The sequence below is a fragment of the Muntiacus reevesi genome, chromosome 12, assembly GCF_963930625.1.
Source record: "Muntiacus reevesi chromosome 12, mMunRee1.1, whole genome shotgun sequence".
Lineage (NCBI taxonomy): Eukaryota > Metazoa > Chordata > Mammalia > Artiodactyla > Cervidae > Muntiacus > Muntiacus reevesi.
This window is the reverse complement of record NC_089260.1, coordinates 11,720,944-11,736,554: the sequence shown is the minus strand read 5'-3', so window position 1 is coordinate 11,736,554 and position 15,611 is coordinate 11,720,944. Positions and strand designations below refer to the sequence as shown.

Here is a 15,611-nt window from a genome sequence, read left to right as displayed (position 1 = left end):
TATCTTCAGAATATTAAGTAAATTCATTTATGTTTATCTGATTAAAAATATCACTAAATAAAGTGTGCATGTAATCTGACACATTTTTAAAAGATTCTAAAAAATAATTCAAAAAAAGAAAAATTCATATTTTGGGGCTTCACTTTTTATATATGTAAAAATAGCTAGTTGCTCAGCACCATATATAGTGACCCACCTCTTTCATGATTAGAAAGAAATACTTCAGCCTGATAAAAATCTATAGTAATATCCTGCCACGGAATGTTTTGTGAAAGCATGTTTTAAGACCTTAAAATTACCTTTAAAGAAGCTGTTTTTTTTAAAAACAACAGACTATTTGAAAGGTAGCCTAAAGGAAGCTAAGACTATTCAGAAATGATCAGGTTAGTGGGTAGGAGGACTTGCTGATAATGCTATTTCAATATGAAAGAATGCATGTGAAAAAACCTAGTACTGGGGAATAACTAGAGTTATTTCAAACAAAATATCCTGAAGACAACTAGCTAAAAAAATCCAAAGTATAAGACAGAAATTGGACAGAGAACAAACTTATGGATAACAGTGCGGGGGGATGAATTTGGGATTGACATATATACACTACTACATATAAAAAAATAACTAATAAGAACCTACTGAATAGCAAGGAAACTACTCAGTGCTCTGTGATGACCTAAATGGAAAAGAAATCTAAAAAGGAATACACACATATATATGTATATAACTGATTGACTCTGCTGTATAGCAAAAACTAACAGAACACTGTAAAGCAATTATATCCCAATAAAAATTTTAAGAAGACAGAAATTGGAATAGGAGGCAGATATTTGAGAGAAATAACACACCCTAAGTGGGTAGTGGTCAAAACCATAAGTGGATGAGGTTACCTAGGGAGAATGGAGGGCAATCATGAAATACCCAAGGACTAAGTTCTTGACAAAAACCAAGGTTCGGGGTAGATGTGGAAATACCCACAAAGAAGAGAAGGCAGAAGAGTCAGGGAGAAGAACTGAGTATAAATGATGTCAAGGAAGCCAAAGGAATAATTTCAAGGAAGGAAGGAGATGTAAACAATAAAGACTGAAAAGTATTCACTGCCTTTGGCATTTGGTGTCCCTTGAAAACAGTGAGGGACAGGAGAAATCAAACTGTACTGGGTAAAAGCGCCCAAAAAACTAGGCAGAGGGGACAGAAAGAGGTAGAGGCACAGTCAAGATAAGTTTTTATTAAGGATGAAATAGTTTTTAGGTTTAATGGGAGTGCTTGACAATGTAAGAGAGGAGATAACCAACTCAAAGGGATAGAATGACTGAAGGGATAGAATCAAAAGCATAAAAATGTATCTTCATAAAGGGGTAGCATAAACTTATACTGAGTACAGTTGGCAATTATTTCAAAGGTGGAAAGCAGGTATCTGAAACAGGAATTTGAAGCTGGCACTCACAGGGCCGTAACTCCCAAGACTATAACTTTCACCAGGACAGGAACTGATCAGTCTTTTTTTCTTAAACACAAGGAAGTTACTGAAAATGGAAAAAGGAGAGAGAGGACAGGGCTTAACAGGGCAAAAGTCTAAAATATTCCCTAAAAAGAAGGCACACCACTGACTAGTGGCAGGTAGACAAAAGAAATCAGGGGCCAGCTAAGGTTGCAGGCCATGGAGTCCATCGGCCAGCGTCTGCTGTACTCCAGGCCAGGAGGAAAGAGGGCAAAGGGAAAGGGGTGACAGACTGGGGAATACGTGGTCATGAACCTGAACATCCCATGACGGTGAGAAATATGAAGGTCAAGAGGTAAGAAACGGACAGATTATTGGCAGAGAGATCACAGAGCAATTCTGCCAAAAAGGCCTGGCTATGGATGCTGGAGGCTGATGAGGAGTAAAGATGACAATGGAACTTGGAATGTTGGGGAGCTGGATAAGTCGATTATACATTTTTTGATGCATGCAGAGGAACAACTAGGTTAGTGTCTACATGAGCTAGTAAGGAGGCAGGTTTAAGCTCCCAAGAAGGGGCTTAAAAAATGATACAAGTAAAGGTAGTCTGGAAATCTCATCAGGGTACTGAGAAATTTTCAGCATTACCTTGCAACCCTGGTTAAGTTATAAACGAAAGAATGAGTAGCTTCCAATAAAGTGGAACTGGTACTATATTCTCGTCTCTCTTTTTTTTTTAAGATGCTGTTGTCACTCTGTCGCCTCTAAATAATGGCGATACAGTTTAGTCCAAATAGAAAGCTTTAATATATCAACAACCTCAGATACGCAGATGATACCATTTTAATGACAGAAAGTGAAGAGGAACTAGATGGCCTCTTGATGAGAGTGAAAGAGAATGAAAAAGCCAGTTTAAAACTCAACATTCAAAAAACTAACCTCATAACATCCGATTCCAACACTTCAGGGCAAACAGAAGGGGAAAACATGGAAGCAGTGAAATTTCATTTTCTTGGGCTTCAAAATTACTGTGGATGGTGACTGCAGCCATGAAATTAAAAGACCCTTGCTTCTTGGAAGAAAAGCTATGACAAACCTGGGTAATGTATTAAAGAGCAGAGACATCACTTTGCCAACAAAGGTCCTCATAGTCAAAGCTGTGGTTTTTCCAACAGTTGCATATGGATGTGAGAGTTGGACTGTAAAGAAGGCTGAGTGCTGAAGAACTGATGCTTTCAAACTGTGGTGTTGAAGACTCTTGAGAGTCCCTTGGACTGCAAGGAGATCAAACCAGTCAATCCTAGATGAAGTCAACCCTGAATATTCATTGAAAGGACTGATCTAAAGCTCTAGTACTTTGGCCACCTGATGGGAAGAGCCAACTCATTAGAAAAGACCCTGATGCTGGGAAAGACTGAAGACAAAAGGAGAAGGGGGCAGAGGATGAGATAATTGGATGGCATCACTGACTCAATGGACATGAACCTGAGCAAATTCCAGGAGACAGTGAAGGACGGAGGAGCCTGGCATGCTGCAGTCCATGGGGTCACAAAGAATGGGACACAACTCAGCGATTGAACAACAACAGGAAAGTAATGATTTCTAAGAAGCTGACATCTGAGAAGAAACCTGAGCAAAGTTAAAAAAGAATGTTCCTGAAAGAGAAAATGTGACAGACACTTCAGTGGTGAATGTTCTTGGCATGCTCAAAGAACGGTAGGGGTACTGGGGTAGCAGAACTTAGCAAAGGGGAGTCAAGTGACTAGCTGGAGGTCAGGTCACTCTCGACCTTGCAGACCGCTGTAAGGACACCAACACGGTGTGAGACAAGAAATGGTTTAGTATTAGGGAAATTAAGTATATCATTGAAGAATCAAAGCACAAAATAACTTACTGCAATTTGTCTTTTATCTGTTTCTCCTCTTTTATGATGAAGATCTAAATGAATCAGTTAAGAATAATAAATTTAATACTATTACATATCATGGTAAGAGTCTCTATTCTGTTCTTCACTTTTTATTTAGAACATACACAATATTAAATACTTCTTTAATTTAAAGAAAATGACCTGTTCTAGTAACACACATATATGTTAATGAAAGGATACAAGTCAAATATTCCAAAATGGTAACATCCCATATATAGTCATAGTAGGAGTCCATTGCATCATGACTGAAAAACAGAATTCAGTTATTTCATCTTTCTTAAGCAGAAAATTTCAACTTTATTTTAAAAACCACTCATACCTGTTTTGTTCCTGCAGTGATTTAAAGGCTGTTTTGTAGTCAATCTCTCTGAGGAACTGACATAAAATTGCCACCTACATAAACAAAGAATTAAAAATGGTTTCACATATTGAACTTTTGGTTGCTGTGGGGAAGGGATAGTTAGGGATTTAGGGAAGGTCATGTACACACTGCTGTATTTAAAATGGATAACTAACTAACAAGGACCTACTGTATAGCACATGGAACTCTGCTCAATGTTACGTGCCAGTCTGGATGGGTGGGGCTTTAGGGGAGAATATACGTATGACTGAGTCCCTTCACTGTTCATCTGAAATGACCACACCACGTTAATCAGCTATACCCCAGTACAAAATAAAAAGTTTAAAGTTTGGGGGAAAAAGATAAAATAAAAATGGTTTCATGTAATTAGTGTCAACAGTGACTCCTGGCGTTGCAGGGACAGTTTTTAATGACTCTTATGTCAAGGATGTGAGCTTTGTCGCTCAGTTGTGTCCAGCTCTTGGTGACCCCAAGGTCTGTAGCCTGCCAGGCTCCTTCCATGGAATTCTCTAGACAAGAATACTGGAGTGGGTTGTCATGCCCTCCTCCAGGGGATATTCCCAACCCAGGGACTGAATCCTGGTCTCCCACAATGCAGGTGGATTCTTTACCATCTGAGCCACCAGGGAAGCCCTATGTCAAGAATATACTCTATAACTTAAGAGGTCTTGCGGATCAGGCTAAATGAATCAGCTCGTATGTATGGAATCCATCCAATTTTAATGGTAAAAATCCTTACACAAGTGTCTGTCTGCCCAATATCTTCTTCACCAGTGACTTAAATCATAAAATTTTTAGAGATTTACTTGAATGAGAGGCTGGCAAAAAGTCGGTTTAGAAAATCAAAGGGAATGAAAAACTGACAAAAGTGTTAAATGTTCAAGGACATACAGAACATCCAATTAAACCTTCCACAGCTGGCAAGTGCAGAAGCTCATTCTGGCAAAATGTAAGCTGCCAGTCTGCTTAAGATTAAAGACAGATCCATTTCAATCGGGTATCTAGGTCATAATGCTGATCTCTTTCTTAAATATTTATAGAAATTTTAATTCACATACCAAAATATGAACCCTTTCAGAGTATAAAGTTCAGTGGTTTTTACTATATTCACAAAATTGTACAGCCATCACCACTACCTAATTCCGAAACATTTCACTATCCTACCACAGGGAAAAACTCCACATCCATTAGCAGCCCCTCTCCTACCTCCTCATCTCCCAGTCTCTGACAACCACTAACCTACACTGACTCTACAGATTTGCTTATTCTGGACATTTCATATAAAGGGGATCATACAAATCAAAGCTCTTTGTATCTGGCTTTTTTTTTACTCGACATGAAACTTACAGGATTCATCCCTGTTGTAGCATGTATCAGTACTTCAACTCTGTTCATGGCTGAATAATCTTCCACTATATAAATATGCCAGATTTTGTGTATCCATTCATCAGCAAATGAACATTTGGGCTGTTTCTACTTTTTGTCTATTATGAATAATGAATGCTGCTATGCTATAAATATTTCACATATAAATTCTTTTGTGGACATGTGTTTTCAGTTTTGCTGGTTATATACTTATGAGTGAAACTCCTGGGTCATATGGTAGGGAATTTGATGTTTACTTTCTTGAGTAGGCAGCAAATTGTTTTCCAAAAACGTCTGTCCCATTGTATATTCCTTCCAGCCACATGAGGGTTCTAATTTCTCCACAGCTTCCCCAATACTTGTCTCTGTCTTTCAGTTACTGCCTCCTCATAAGTGTGAAGTGGTATCAATGCGGTGCTGATTTACGTTTCCCTGATGATTAATGTGGAACTTCAGTGGTGGCTCAGATGGTAAAGAATTGGCCTGCAATGCAAGAGACCTGGGTTCAATCCCTGGGTCAGGAAGAACACTGGAGAAGGCAATGGTTACCCACTCCAGTACTCTTGCCTAGAGAATCCCATGGAGAGAGGAGCCTGGCAAGCTAGAGTCCACGGGGTCACAAAGAGTCAGACATGACTGAGAGACTGACACACACCCAATGATTAAAGCACATCTCTACTCTTAAACATAAGACATGCTTGAGAATGCCTTTTCTATTTGTAAGGTTCAAAGGCCAATGTTTTGTAAGCCATACTTTCATTTTCATTAAAATTCTGTAAACTATTTAAAAAAATTTAAAGATCATGCCCAATTCTTAAATGCTATAAACTTAAGGAATTATGACATGGAAAATACTTCCCAGTGCAATGTCTTGTATTTACTATAAACTCTAACTCACATGACAATAGACCATTATCATAATTTTGTAAACTAACCTGTGTGTGGCAATTCAGCAAAGAACAGCACTTTATCATTCTTTTTATTACCTACAAAAACAAAATTCTGATTATTTTAAAAAACTAATTGATAACAATTATAAAAAATGTACCACTCTGACGTGGGATGTTCATCATAAGGTAGGTTGTACATGTGCAGGGATAGGAAGAATAGAAGAACTCTACTATTTTTCACTCAATTTTGTTGTGAATCTAAAACTGCTCTAAAAAATAGAGCTTTTAATTTTAAAAACCTAATTATTAAAAGATTTTAAATCCTATTTCAAATCCTTATTGTAAGTATTAAAAAATGCCATGTATTAATTATGATATTGGCAGCCTAAACCAGAGGACAGAGTAGAGCATATTGGGAGAAAATGAATAAAATTTGAGACTGAGGAGACAGAATCAACATGCCTTAAAGGTTTGAGTGGATATTGCTGGAAGGATTAGAAAAGAAAAGAGGATGACACTCAGGATTTATGCCTGGTCAACTCAAAAGGCAAAACAAAGTTGACTGATATTTCAGGGGGGATTTATGTTTTTGTTCTGGTGTGGGAAGGTCATCAGGAGCAGAGACTGGTAGAGTAAGATGCTGAACCAGCTGTGGAGAGGTTGAGTTTGAGGTGTTTGGGGAAATCAAATCAGCAATGGCTGTGGGCACTGGAACTATGAAGCGTGGTCTGACCTAGAGCAATCACTCCATTTGGGAGTTACCACCACATTTATGGAAAGGAAGAAACTCAGGCAAAAAGAGGCCCAGGAAAAAGAACGTTTTCAGACACACAAGAAGAAAGCAAGCGCACAACAACTTTTACCTGGTCTGTATAAACATCCGGGGGCACAGCCTTGTTAAAGAAATCAGAGCACACAGCTCCTGCCTGGAGGTAATAGTGAAGAGCTGCCGAATACTGATTTGTTGCTTGAAGCAGAAAACAGAGATAAAGATTATCTGTCATTAAATATGCAGCTATAAAGACAGGGCGTCTTTTGTGAACAGTCAGCTATTATTACTTCATGTGTGACAAAGTAGATGCAAACCACAGACCTAGGGGTAACGGCTTAACCAGGGCAAGAATGAGAAAAATTGGCTTTATTATTTCAACCACTTTAAAGAAGCCCTATATAAATTGTTCCCTTCTACGGCTAATTCGGCAAAGTTTTACCTCAGATTTCTTGTCAAACTTACTAGTACATAACTTAGTACTTGGAGGCATTTATTTTCCAAATGCCTATACTAGAAACAGACCTTATTTTTCTGAGATCGTTTAGAATCAGAAAATTTACTCTGAATAAAGATATTAAGATCCTGATAATAAATTATTTGTGGGGCTAGGGTAAACATGAGCATCAAAACTGGCAATTATTGGGCTTCCCTGGTGGTCCAGTAGTTAAGATTCAGCCTTGCAATAATGCAGGGGACACCCGTTCCATCCCTGATCCAGGAAGATCCCACATGCCTGGGGGCGACTATGCCCAGGCCCCACACCCACTGAGCCTGCCCCCAGTGGCAGAGGCTGAGCCCAGTGGCTACTGAAGCCCACACACTCGGGAGCCTGCGCTCTGTTAGGAGAGAAGCCACCACAGTGAGAAGCCTGAGCACTCCAAGTGCAGAGTAGCCTCTGCTCTTTACAAATAGAGAAAACCCCTCAAGCAGCAATGAAGACCCAGCACAGCCAAAAATAAAGACATATTTTTTTAGTTGGCCATGGTTTGTTTCAAAAAATAATCCAGAGGAGAGCAGATGATGTAGGTGACGGTACATATGAAATAAGACTGGCCCTGAGTTAATTACTGCTAAAAATGGGTGCCAACAAATCTCTTCCCATGAACTCAAATAATTATTAAGAGTGCCTGGATATATTTTAGAACCTTTAAAATAGCAATTTTGCAAACTAAACTTTAACCTCCTAAGAATGTTTTACCAACTGTTCAGATGATCACTTACTATGGGGGAAAAAAAAAAGAAAAAAGGTGGTCAACATAAAATTAAAAACATCTGAATCTAAGACTCAGAAAAATGCATACATATAACAGTAACAGTTACTCTCAATTTCATTTTGGAAGAAGAGTTAGAGAATGTCAAAAACAAGACAAGTTTAATAAAGTACTGTAAGAGTAAGTGTAACATATTTATTTTCACTTCTAAAAGAGCTACAAAAACAAAATACAAAGCAGTGATACATGTCACTTACCAAAATAAATGTCCGCCTGAATAATTAACCAGGAGTGGTTGTTTGGGTTTATACTGAGGGCATACCGAACTAGCTCTTTCACTGTGATCGCTACAGCTTCAAAATCCACTGACTGGAGGCTACAACAAAGACAATAAACATAATTTAGGAGTCAACTTCACATTCTATACACACATTTATTAAAACAAACAAAAGAGTCAAAATTTAAGTGATCATAAATACAATGCTAAATATTACTAGCAGTAAATATTTTTAAACTATCAAAACAACTAAATCAGAGGATGTGTGATAAGCTTTTTATACGAGGCTGAAAACAATCTGATTTTTGTTTCCTTTCCCCAAAATGCCAAATAAAGTAAACTAGGCCACTCTAAGAGTATCTTTAAACATTTTACAATGTAAAGCACAAAAAGGTGGTATGATATAACCCTATCTCCACTTTTTATGCATAACTTACAGGAAACAAAATTATAAAGAGATACACTCATAAAAATTTTCCAAATGATTTTTACGTTCTGTAATCTAGAGAAAGCTACAAAAAACAAGGGTTCAAACACCAACAGTACTGCTACATGTGGCCTTAAATCCATCTTGTGGCTTCTTGTAAGAGTAACTAACTCCTGGATTAGATGTTTTACTGGGTTAGGAGCGAGATATGGCAAGTGTCATCTCTGCAATGCATTTGGAAGCAATGAAGAATCCAAAAAACGAAGGGAATGGGGCCAGCTGCTCTGAGCCCGGTTAAATCTGGAAATTCTGAGACACAGAATAGGGAGACAGAAGTGTGAGGATGAAAGCCAGGCCAGCACCCAAGAAACACAACCACAGCTCCTACCTCCCGGAAGCAGTGAGACCCAATGGTAGGGAAAACAGGGTTTTGATTCAGAAGCATACCACAGTTCAAGTCCTGGCTCTATCATTAACAAGATGAACCTGGACAAGGGCAATTTCTGTTGCCCTGAGGAGCTAAATTTTACCAAAATTCACCACTGTTCCCAGTGTAGTGGGAAAGTATTGTGGTGCTACTAGCAAACATCCAACTGTTTATTTAACTGCAGTGAGTGGGAGGTGCTCTGGAGTCGAGGTGCGCAGGCTTCTCACTGTGCTGGCTTCCCTTGTTGCCTCTTGCAGGCCCTAGAGCACACAGGCTTTCAGTAGTTGCAGCTCGCAGGCTCAGTAGTTCTGGCACACTGGCTTAGTTGCCCTTGGCATGCGGGCTCTTCTGGGACCAGGGAACCTCCCTGAACTTTGTCCCCTGCACTGGCAGGCAGATTTTTAACCACTGGCTCACCAGGGAACTCCCTGTGCCAAGTCACTTCCGTTGTGTCCGACTCTTTGCGACCATATGGACTGAGCCTGCCAAGCTCCTCTGTCCATGGGAGTCTCTAGGCAAGAATACCGGAGTGGATTGCCATGCCCTCCTCCAGGGGATCTTCCCAACCCAGGAGTCGAACCCGTGTCTCCTGCAGCTCCTGCACTGCATGCATTCCTGACTGCTCAGCCACCAGGAAAGCCTACAACTAATTTATTTACAATTATTTAAATAAGATAAGGGCATCCTTGGTGGGTCAGACGGTGGAGAATCTGCCTACAATGCGGAGACCTGTGTTCAATCCCTGGGTTGGGAAGATCCCCTGGAGAAAGGCATGGCAACCCACTCCAGTATTCCTGCCTGGAGAATCCCATGGACAGAGGAGCCTGGTGTCCATGGGGTCACAGAGAGTTGGACACGACTGAGCGACTAAGCACAGCACAAGTAAGTTTAGCTAGTTTATAATTTCTAGAAATTTGTAAAATGCTAAGTTTAAGAATTGGTTCTATATATCAAACAATTTTAATAAAGCAGTAATATTTAATCTATGCCATCCTCACACTATTCTTGGATTCAATAAAGACTCTTGCTCAAGAGAAAAGTCTCTGGTCAAACATTTAGTCACATTTTATTTTCTCCATGTTAATTTACATTAAAATAATTTTATCATGAAAATAAAAATAGTTAAGCCTACTATGTAGCAGTAATGATTGTAAACACCTACCTTAGAACATGTAATATCCTCACGGGGTAGCTACTATTCTTACTTCCATTTTACAGATGAGGACACTGACACAGAGAGCAACTAACCCAAGGTCATACACCTGGTAAGGGGACAGGCTGGGACTCAGGCTCTCTGAGCCTGGCTCGGAGCCTCTATGACAAACCACTGCCTCATTTACAAACACATACTGAAGAAAATCCATCAGTATTTTACAATCTGAACTTAGGCTGAAGAAGTAACACCTAAGCCTTATCATAACCAACAGGAAATGGGGATTTCCCCAGCGCCCCAAAGCAGGGGACACGGGTTCGATCCCTGGTTGGGGAACTAAGATCCCACACAACACAGCATAACTAAGCCCCCACGCCACAACTGCTGAGCCCGCAGCTCGAGCCCAGGCTCCGCAAAAAGAGCTCCTGCACCACTGGAGAGAGCCTGTGCGCCAGTGAAGACTCAGCACAGTCAGAAAGAAAAAAAAGGCACAATGATCTCTACCCGATTAATGGGCTGTTATCTAATATACCAAATTTTACACAAAAAATCTGCAGCTATCCGCTTCAGGAAGCACGGTGCTGCTCTGGGAACCAGGACTCGTAAGTGGCGGCAAGGGTCACTCACCACTTTGGATCCTCCCAAATCCCTGTCCGAGAGAGCTTCCAATCTCTGAGACTGCTTACCTACCTACTACAGTCTTGTCTTCTTCAGCGATGCCTTTATTGAGAGCAATAACATATGGCCTAGATTTCTGTGCCTGCCCTTCAGGCACAAGAAGATGACTACGGGCATGACTACGGGAGAAAAGGAAGCGTAACTTTGTGAGGAAACAAATGGACTCTCCTGAGTAAGAAGCTGTTATCTGCGGGAAGAGGAAAATGTAAACGGTTTCTTCTTCCACAAAAGGAAGAACACTTTCTTCTCCCCTTAGTTGTCCTTAGTCATCCAGCTCTTTCTGTGGTTCTCAGGTGATAAAAGAAAGAAGAGTTCTTAAAGTAACTAAAAAATTTCTTAAGGTAACTAAAAAGAGTTGGGGATCTCTGACAATCAGTATTAGAAAAACCAGCTAGAAAGTCATCCTTTTATAAGCTTCCATTTTCTAATTCTACCACCTACAAGAAAGCGGGACTACTGAGAGTCAGTCTAGATTCAACCTGAGGCTAGTACTCTTCAGCTCCTACTTAGTTATGCCTGATGAGTAATTTTTAGGAAGATCATTACTGTAATAGAGAAATATGAAGGTGGCTATAGAGTTGCAACAAATTTCAGTCTTTTAATCAAATTATTCAAGGTTATCTATACCAGTCAGGATAGTTTTTATATATATATATAAAATATATAAACAATTTAATAAAATGTAAACTATAATACTTCTTACTTGGGGATGGAGGATGGCCAGATAGAAATATGTTCAGCTGTAATATCATTCACAATGTCCTCCTTATTTAAAAAAAAAAGAAAAAAAAAAACTGTGATTTAAAAAGAACTTTCAAAGATTTTTTTTAGATGAAATTATGAAATACTGACCCGAACGTTATGAAGTTTCACAAAGAGTGACAAAATAATAGTCAAAACCAATGGTTCCTATGAGAAAGAAAACAGAGAACCCTTAAATATTATATACCTTAGTATTTCTCTACCAGCTTCAAGGATACCAAGTACTTTCCTTCAAAAGATTCTTACACTTTTGAAAGTTATCACCTGCTTTAGTTAAGAATACACTAGAGATTAACATTAATCTCATTGAAGAATTCACAACACACAATTAACACAAAAATGATCAAATTTAGGTGTCTGTCCTCCCCTGTCTTTTGAAATTGAATAAATAAAACTCCTTCCCACTAGTACTTCCAGCTACCTCTAAAAAAATTGACTTTTTAATCCTCAAACTAATATTCAGGAACTTTCCTGGTGGTCCAGTGGTTAAGACTTCACACTTCCATTGCAGGGGCACAGGTTTGATCCCTGGTGGGAGAACTAAGATCCCACAAGTTGTGTGGCACAGTTAATAATAATATTTACAGAATGGAATTTAAAGAGTGGAATCTATGTCCAATAAACAAATATGATATTAATCCTATCAAGAATTAAAGTTAGGATTTACACATCTAGCCCTATTATGAAGACTTCTTTAAAATTCAAAAACACCTATTCTACTCACTAAAACAGAGTAAGGTAAATGCAAAGTAAACTTCTCCATTCAGACTATCCCATCCTCAAAAAATGATCACCGAATATAAAAAGCACATTAACAGATTAAATAATCATCATTTTAACACTCAATATTTTACCATATCCTCAGAAATCAGCAATAGTAGTTCGATCCACTTTTACAAAACTTACCCTTAATCTTTTGAGGAAAGAAAGAAGTTCACTCCTACAAAAACACAAATTTTTGTATATACATTTAATACCGGAAACTCAAAATGAAAACAAAAAAGTAAATTCTAGGCAAAGGTCTATTCCTAACTTTCCAGTTCTCCATGTATAAAAGAGTGTAATATTTTATTGACATACTAACCTAATAAAATGTCTTTCCTGTTTTAATTACATGTGACATCTTCAGTACTATCCAACCAGACACTGTTGGTTTTGAATTCAGGTTTGATTATATTAGATGATTAACAGGTAGTTCTTTAAAGTAACTATATATAAACAGTTATTTCCTAAGGTGGTGCTATTAGACAAGGCCATCGGAGATCAGCCCAGAGAATTCTTACATGGTCCATTTTTATGATACAGATATGATACACTGTCCATTTTATAATGACAGATGTTCTAAAAATAGTACAAAATAGTATATAGATAACTTAAAAAACAAACTGATAGAAACATACCGATACATTATCCCTAATGTAGATTCCCTCTGCTTTATTAAACTAACTCTGCCATCATTTCCTCGTTTGTGCTGACTGGACACACTACAGATCTGAACCACAACTTCCCAAAGGTCTTTAGCAGTCCGTCTGCTTTCTTTAGGGCCTGGAAGTTCTTTGCATGTAGCTGCTAAAAGCTGTCCAAGCTGTAACATGAAAAACAGAAAACACACAAAAGATATTCTGTAATGTCATACATGCTATTTCTATCACTGATGAACATTTGAAGAAAGATAAAAACTGCCCACACATACAAAGCACAGTTATTTGATGCTGGCCTCTATTTGACCACCAAGGAATTTAGAGGTCACTGTCCACTGACAGATCTGAGTCAGATCTGGGAAGAGGATCCTCTGGTTCCACCACATTACAAACCTTCTTGTTTCTAAACAACCAGTCTAAGGAGAACAAAAACAGCATAGTCTAATGAGAATAAAACTGAAACAATTCAGAGATATGCTATTAAGTTAGGTGTGGGGGGGGGGGGAGTTGCTAAATACACTTACTATGATCCCACTTGGAAAAGAAACAAAAAGCCTGTAATGGAATATATACATGACAGTGTTAACTGTAAAAGCCCAGAGATGAGATTAAAATAGTGGTTAAATTTCACTCATACCCACACATTATTATTTTTATTTTTTAATGAAAAAATTAGGAAAAAATATGGACACTGAAGTTGGCAGAACAGAGGAACAAGATTTAGAGCAACTTTTCTCTAAGGAAAAGGGTGGCGACTAGGGATGTAAGTACTGTTGATGTGAGGAGGCAGAATTAAGGAAGCACAGACTACTAAAAGGGACTGATCTGAACAAAGGCAGCCTTCAGGGCCTAAGGTGGAGGAAGGATCCAGAATGAACACACAGCACACACCCCGGCAGAAGTGCAGGACGGGGCTGGGAGCGCACCGGCGCCGCCAAAGGGTGCGGGCCAAGGAGGAAGGAGAGGCTCCCGTGCCGTAAGAGGCCGGGCAGGCTCGGTCAAAGCCGGGGCCTTCGTCCTGCACCACTGCGACCTAAGTGAGCACCAGCCTCTCCTCTCCTCCCACCGGCCAGTCTCCTATAATCCAAGAGCCCATCAATGCTGTACATTTTCCTAGACTACGCTAACCCCACCCTGATCTGCTTTTACTAGACTAGACAGCTTTTACTATTTCAAAAGGTCATCTTTAGTCACATGCTTAAGAGCTTCTTCTTTCCTTTTTGTGATAAACGAATATTTAAAGAAAGAAAATACGTAACAGAATAGAAAATCAAATTGATTTAAATCACTTACTGTTTCACTACCTAGGGATAATGACTACTAATACCCTTTCAAACTCTTCCCTGTGCATGTATATTTATATTCCACATGAAATTCAAAGTCTGAAAGGTGCTCTACACTGTATAATTTTTAATACAATCCCATACTCTAGACTTCTCTACTTTCTCCTCTATGCTAACAAGGGAACAAGGGGCCAGCTAGGGAAGAAGGCAGCCAAAACCCTAACCCAGATGAGACAACAAGAGGCCTGAGTGGCCCAGCAGCAAGGTCATCCCTTACCCTTCCTCCTCTGCAGCCAGATGAGGGGCAAGTGCAGGAAGCAGGGGCTAGGTAACCAACAGCACAACCCTCTGCACTGCGGGCCCTCAAACACGCGGCCAACCTCTCTGGAGCATGGCTCCACCGAGTTCACTGCTCAGATGAACAGAGAGAAGCCACGCACCATCTTAACACCAAGCCGCCATTCTAAGTGGACATGACAACCTTGAAACAAAACGATTCTCTCATCGGAGGGTTCACTAAAGCCTAAGAGGCGGCTGGGCATAATCAGAAAAATTCCCTAAATATGAGGAACTCCCATCTCACAAAGTTGACTAAAAACACAGATATAATCCAAAGTCTGAAATTACAAAGAGAAGGATAATTCAGGGACAACAATATATTTTTATGAACAATCAGAAAGAAAACAAAAAAGGAGGGAAAACCAAAAAATCAGTAAGTCTCCAAAGGGCTGAAATAAAATGGGCTCAGTTTTCCAAAGGACATACATGAAATAAGAAGGAAGAAACAAATAGCCAAAGACAAATGTAAAAAACTAGTACAATCTTGCAAGGTTCCCAGATAGCCATCAATTTAAGGGACTATGTACTAAGGATGAGATGAGGGCAGATAAGAACAAAAGGTAATACAAGCATTAAGAAAAGAATAAGGGCTTCCCTGTGGTCCAGAGGTTAAGAATCTGCCTTGCAATGCGGGGATACCAGCACGATCTCTGGTCAGGGAAGATCCCACATGCCGCAGGGCACCTGAGCCCACGAGCTGCAGGTACGGAAGCCGTGCGCCCTAGAACCTGCGCTCCGCAGCAAGAGAAGCCGCCACGATGAGAAGTCCCCGAGCGGCAGCTAGAGTAGCCCCCAATCATCACAACCAGAGAAATTCCAAGGGCAGCAACAAAGATAAATAAATAAGCATTTCTAAAAAAGAGTAAGGAAACCTGCGATGAAA

General features: G+C 39.5%; 1 protein-coding gene across 2 annotated transcripts in view; it reads right to left on the bottom strand.

Annotated features, from left to right (window-relative positions):
* Positions 1-15,611, bottom strand: part of INTS8 (integrator complex subunit 8) — a 41,928-nt gene that overhangs the window by 393 nt on the left and 25,924 nt on the right. For both annotated transcript variants that reach the window (XM_065902471.1, XM_065902473.1), the window contains 10 exons: positions 13,086-13,270; positions 12,592-12,625; positions 11,776-11,832; positions 11,627-11,688; positions 8,219-8,337; positions 6,842-6,945; positions 6,024-6,074; positions 3,682-3,755; positions 3,543-3,607; positions 3,330-3,373 (listed from right to left, as the gene is read on the bottom strand). In XM_065902471.1, the coding sequence (XP_065758543.1) occupies positions 3,330-3,373; positions 3,543-3,607; positions 3,682-3,755; positions 6,024-6,074; positions 6,842-6,945; positions 8,219-8,337; positions 11,627-11,688; positions 11,776-11,832; positions 12,592-12,625; positions 13,086-13,270 (795 nt within the window). The remainder of the gene's footprint in view (positions 1-3,329; positions 3,374-3,542; positions 3,608-3,681; positions 3,756-6,023; positions 6,075-6,841; positions 6,946-8,218; positions 8,338-11,626; positions 11,689-11,775; positions 11,833-12,591; positions 12,626-13,085; positions 13,271-15,611) is intronic.